This window comes from Cystoisospora suis, assembly GCF_002600585.1.
Source record: "Cystoisospora suis strain Wien I chromosome Unknown contig_149, whole genome shotgun sequence".
NCBI classification, from domain to species: Eukaryota; Apicomplexa; class Conoidasida; order Eucoccidiorida; family Sarcocystidae; genus Cystoisospora; species Cystoisospora suis.
Genome location: NW_027152951.1, coordinates 22,923 through 28,922, shown reverse-complemented (window position 1 = coordinate 28,922; position 6,000 = coordinate 22,923). Strand labels below are relative to the sequence as shown.

The following is a 6,000-nucleotide window of genomic DNA, read 5'->3' as shown; positions in this document are numbered from 1 at the left end:
CCCGCACGAAGTCACCCCTGAATATGGGCTTGCGAGTCGCACCTGTAACGCGCACGACCTCCTGTGTCCGCTCTGTGAGAACCCGATTAGTGGAGAGTAAGGCCTTCAGAAGCGCTAGGCGCTTGGCCGGATTATCAGTGAACTGCCATGCGGCGAGGCAGAGACTTGCGCACAGCACGCACGGGAACAGACCTAAGAAAAACTAGGGACAGAGAAGGCAACACCAAAGAGAAGGAAAAAGTTCAGTACAATTTTGTCCACGCGGTGAACTTTGCTCGTTGCTCTGGCGTTAGCGTTCCGCGAGGCTCCTTGAGTATGACCCATGCGTAAAATAGTCGCAGACAGAGAGACAAATGAAATGCACCCAGCAAAACGCTCTGAAGAACAGTCTCGCGCGCCCTTTCCACCGTAACTAACCGGGTAAGACCCCGCTGCTTACACAGCCCGCCGCGCCTCAGAACATCGTGTATGCAGCCAGAGACATGTCTTGCAATCCCTCAAGTAGTTCAACAAGACACTCTACACACACAACTGCACAAGAAAAATCGAGATCCCCGAGAGCTACTGTGACACGAGAAGACATCATAAAGATAAAGCAAGCTCAATCCCACGTAGTAATGAGGCAGCTCACCTGGACTCTCTCAAACGGAACAAGTTTGCTGACAAAAGGCAGGAAAGACAACGCGTCGCCGTCCTCCACGAACCGGATCTGGAGCTCGTTGCAGAACATCGCCATGTTGTAGACGACAAATACCTATGAGACGCAAACAATATATCGGAGATATGCAGCCGCGGACATAACGGCCCGATTCAGAACGCGGAAAGCCTTCCGTTCTATCCTAACCATCCAAAGACAAAGTCCTCACTCATATATGTCATTTGGATGATGCGGTCCCATCCCACAAAGAGAATTGATGACAGACCAAGTGACATGAGGCTATCAACATCTGTATCAGCGTTCTCCCAAGACAAGGGACTACGCCATGCAGCAGCCGCGTGAGCGTGGACCGGGGCATCTCCCAGGAAAAGTAGTATGGGACTTTCACGCCACCAGTCACCTTCTGAACGGCGCTAGCCGCCTAACTAACCGAGGGGTACTATGAAAGCTCGAGAGTAAACAACAGCCCAACGCGCACGAATATTCTTGTAGAATACACCTGTGAAATTGCAAGAAGAGAAATACATGCCGCCTGTGCTTCAGTGTTCATCCTACGTTGTCATTGTCCCCGCGCACGCAGATAGCTATGTGTATTTCAAATCGCTGCTTGCTTCGTGAGATTGGAGCTTCTAGCCTCAGGCCACGCTTCGCCTGTACAGATCTCAATTCCCAGTGTACCATTCCGTACACTTGCCTTGCGGATTCAACACAACTGCCAAAGTTTCGACGGCAAATACGCGGCACGGGACGCTAACACTCACCTGCCGGGCGAAGCTGACATGCTTCGGAAAGGACACGAGGAATCCCACGCAAAAACATATGAGGTGAGAAACAAAGGCGAGGCATACGACAATGATGGTTGTTTTCTCATCGATTTCTCCTGCAATACAGTCAGCATACACAGAAGAGTAGCCAAACCCCCTGGACAGTGAAACCCCGCTGATCACTCCCGGAGTCACAACCGAACTATCAGGCACTCTTCCGCAGGGCGTCCTGTCACCAGCCGCGAGTGAAGCAACACTGAATTTTTCCCAGTACTAGTGTACTGTATCGCGAAGACAACAATCGAAACCCCGGACTTCCCTCCCCACATACAAGCAATTCATGTTCTCCCGCACTATCCGGTCCCTACACCACTGACGCACGACCTGCTCATTACGGCAGCCTGTTGAACACATGGGCCGCCGGATGTTTTGTAGGGGTTCACTGGAAGCTCGAAAGAAGAAACTTCATCGGAACGCCGCACGGACTCGCTGGTACACAACCGTACAAACGCTGTCCTTTACTGCACGGCAGGAGTCCGTACCGTAGTTATGGTCGCCAAAACGGTCGTAGTTAGACCTCCGCACGTCGCTCATAAGCACTTCCTGTGCCTTCTTGATCTCCATGAAAAACTCCTCATTCTTCATGTTCCTGAATCCAGGAGGACGCTGCGGGACGGCACCACCCGCCGCCTCCGCCGCCGCCATCTTGTCAGGATGAAACTTCTTCGATACTGTGCGGTAGGCCTGAGCCGACAAGCAAACGTGTGTCCGTACCAGATACAGGACATGCCTTTCGAACAACGAAGACGAGAAAAAAAACCATCAACACTGCGAGAAAGACTCTCGTACGCCTGAGCCAGGGTCACTCAGTTCATATTCAGGGTGCCCCTTACTCGCCAACAGCGTGTTCACACTTCTTCGGCCTCTACCAGACACGCCTACGTACTAGGCTCGTTCTCCAAGTAACAAGTGTCTGTCCTTCACCAGTCCGCCTGCTGATGAACAGCATGGAAGCTCACCTGCAAAATTTCGTTCTTCGACGCTGACACGTCAACCTCCAAGAGAGAATACAAGTCAGTCCTGTCCGGGGGAATCGCGACGTAAAAAAGATACAGCACCATTGCGGTCAACACTGCGGCGAGTAAACAGCACAGCAGACATGCGCAAGATTCGATGTGGTTCAAGCGAGAATCCACTCTGGCAGGCAGTATGTCGTTTCGCTGCTGGCGTCCCGGTTACATTCGCGGTAAGTCTCCGCGGCGAACACTATCACGAATTAATGAGCTTATTGGTGACGACACACGCACGATTGATACATGACAGAAAACTGACTCCTACCATTGCCTGGCCTCCGAAAAGGACAGGAAGTAAATACAGTCTAGGTGACACTAGAGAAGTCGGCTGACCACCGTAGAGGACTTCTGATATCCCCGTTGCGTATACCTCGGAAACCGCGGATTCATTGACACTGAAGAGTTAACCAGACAGCGTTGAAAGCAAGGTCACACTTGACAAACGGACGTGGTTTACAGTTTCGCTGGTATGCTACGCGCCAGACAAGCTAGTCCATCCACCCGGATCGTCCTCCCACCAGAAGACTGTCTTGGGTCCCAGGGCACCTACAAGGCTCTGTGAATGACCCGCCGTCGGCCTAAACCCGGCAGACCCTTCGACACATCGCTTATTTACACACAACCGGATATCTCCCACATCGAGAAAATACGCATCAAATGGAGGCTAACTGTCCAGATGCCACCCGATGGGTAGACGGAGTAAACAAAAAAAGCCCCGCCTGCCATTCACGCTCAGAGACACTGCTATTTCTCTCCAGGCACAAGCGTGCCCGCTTTGTGTGACCCCACGAAATGGAAGACACGACTAGAGAACAGAAGATGCAAGAAAGCCCCGCATGGATACGAGGACCGGAGAACCAGCCCCTTCGCTTTCGGCGGCGCTTAATTACGAACCAGAATCCACATCCCCACAACGCAAATGCGAGCGCTACTGCGTAACGGACCCTCCGGAAAGCTTGATCTGCGAGAAGAGTGTTTTGTCATTCAAATCTCTTCATTACCCCGCCTACGCTCCCTCCTCCCGCACCGCAGATACTTCCAGCCAGGTAAACGACGCACGCCACAAAGAAACATGGAAAGGAGTGCTACGGCTGTAGTCGTGAACCAAGGGTCATAACAGCTGAATGGAGAAACCATGCAGTGCACCGACTGGCGCTTACCCGGCTTCCTGAAAAACCGGATGAATTGCCGGCCGCGGTCAGGTACACAAGAGTAGAGCTTTGGATGGAGAAGGGCCGTAGTGGCAAGCCCGTAAACAAAAGATCTGCGGATAACTTCGTCCATTATTGCAACAAAAAAAAACTGCAGGGACCACGGCGAGTTAAATGGGGCGTGCTCTCTGTGGCCCCGTTGGGAAAATAAGAGCTTCCCCGGGAAAAAACCCTCTTCTATGGGGGAAGCTTTGAATGGAACACGCCACGAAGGAAGACAAGCACGAAAAAATCCCGAGAAAAAATGAGATGAATGGCGCAGCAGAGAAACAGTTGGACCAGTCGAACCCAGGGGTCCGAGAAGGAAGGAGCATGCATGTTATCAGCTCCCAAACGGCGGCAATCGAACCTGCAAGGCGACCCGCAGGTTCACTTTAAAAAACAATTACCACCCCTGTGCTCGCCACCCCCCGTCCGATGTCCCCCGGGCTGGATGTGAAGTTCTGCAACCTGCGGTGCACTTGGATGGTAGTCTTTGCAAACTCCTCTAGAACGGGGTGCGGGCAAGGTCAGTATCGTTGGCTGCTCGGGACGCCGACCCATGCGATTTCCCGGTCACGACCCACGTTCAACTAGATAGAGGCTTCTTCTTTGCCTCAATTTCTGTTGCAGAAGTAATATGGACTACGGGCAGTGCGGAGTTTGTTTTCGTTTGCTGGGGGCTGCCGGTTCGAACGGCTGCTTTTCGCGGGCGACCCCTCGTCTCGTATTTGGCGACACTTTGGGGTCCGTCAGTCCGAGGTGCTACAACGGCACTTCTCGTAGCTTTGTAGCTTCCCAGTGCTTACCCAGTTTGAGTTTTGTCACCGTCAGGCCCCACCCTCCCAACGGCGAGCCGCCCATCCGCCATAGTGCTCCTTGCACCGAATTTTTCCGCGGTATAACGTCCCAAACCGGCACGTCATGAGCCAAGATAGAGGCACCCCACATCCCGGGTATGGGACGTTGTGTGCAGCACCGACAGCAGCTTCCCGGCCTTTTGGTTCCGGTGATTTTGCAGTAAGATCGGTGGCTTTGTCTCTCATGGTGCACCCGGAGTCGGTAAGGAATCAAGAAAACAAAAAGACCCCTTCCCTTCGGTGCCGCGCTTTCCCTTCCGCATTCTCAACACTTCACGTGACAGGAAGTCGTACGACGCTGTGCTTTCTGGGTACGGAAAGAATCCTCAATCTGCTGTTCGTGTTCGCTCTGCGAACCAAGAGTTTGCGTGGTTTCTTATCGGGTACACGAACAGACCAAGCAGCGCAGGTTCGAAGCTGCAAATGCAGGGCTGCCATCGATACGCTCTCCCTCGACACTGCCGGGAAGGGCGAAAGTCCAGTGTGCAAAATTTGGGACCCGGCTTCATCGCTCTTTCAGTAGATGCTCTGGGCACCGGACTCTTTTGAGCCCAGTGGCTAACGATGCCCGAATGTGAGGACAGTGCTAGTTGTGCACAAGTATTAGATGTCGGGTTAATACGTGTGAGGCCCTCCCACTGGTTTGCACCTGCTGGGATCTGTGTTTCTGGCATCGCGTGTGCCGGCCCGGATGGGACAGCTCTCGCTCCGAGGTGCATATCTGTATCACATGAGCTTATGCAACGGTAGATGAAGTTTGTGTGCCAAGCCCAGACTAAGCCCACGCGCACCAGCACGGAATCACGCCTGCCCACGGCCAGCCAAAACAGCTCACTCAACCCACAACTTCAATCAGTTGGCCGGTCACACGGTCGATACCCTGGTCAGCGTGAGTCATTTAGATGGCTCGGTGACTGGTTAGCCAAAGTGCTTCTGTATCGTCCTTCTGCCTTGTCGATTATCAGAGTGGAGTGTCTCTGGGGCTATTCTTGAGTACTGCATCTAATCAGTGCAGCAGTCACGGAGCAATGAGTTCATCGTCGGGGAAGTATGGGCACGCCTCCTTAGAACACTCTCCGACCTATCTGGCCGTGGTACGACTCTGCAGCAAAGTCGGTTTAATGTCCTGGCTCCTTTCTTTACCTCCATTGACAACTTCCCATGGGGTTTCCGTGAGGCCCGTCACGTCATGTGAGTTCGTCCTTAAACTCCTACCGGCCAGAGATAGGCTGAAAAAACAGGCGTGTACGGCAACCGGCCCCGACGCTTCCCCCCTGACGCTACTCAGTGTCTCCCGCATGCACTTCCCTGCCGCAAGACCGTTCCACGCTGGCTCTGAGAGCTACTTCACAGCCTGCTCCTCGGGTGTCTTCGTATGTCGTACTCCCAATTCGGAACGCTTAGCACGAGCCAGCGTCTGCTCTGCAGGTACAGAAATCCCGGGCTTGCGCGTTC

At 53.3% G+C, this 6,000-nt stretch overlaps 1 protein-coding gene across 1 annotated transcript in view; it reads right to left on the bottom strand.

Moving 5' to 3' along the window:
* The window catches only part of CSUI_000327 (dnaj-like molecular chaperone), a 6,334-nt gene extending 1,994 nt beyond the window's left edge, over positions 1 to 4,340 (bottom strand). The window contains exons 1-6 of the mRNA XM_068060561.1: positions 3,656 to 4,340; positions 2,442 to 2,554; positions 1,965 to 2,166; positions 1,420 to 1,538; positions 632 to 754; positions 43 to 202 (exon numbers count right to left, since the gene is read on the bottom strand). Of these exons, the coding sequence (XP_067927460.1) occupies positions 43 to 202; positions 632 to 754; positions 1,420 to 1,538; positions 1,965 to 2,166; positions 2,442 to 2,554; positions 3,656 to 3,779 (841 nt within the window). The 5' untranslated portion in view covers positions 3,780 to 4,340. The remainder of the gene's footprint in view (positions 1 to 42; positions 203 to 631; positions 755 to 1,419; positions 1,539 to 1,964; positions 2,167 to 2,441; positions 2,555 to 3,655) is intronic.
* Positions 4,341 to 6,000: the final 1,660 nt, after the last annotated feature.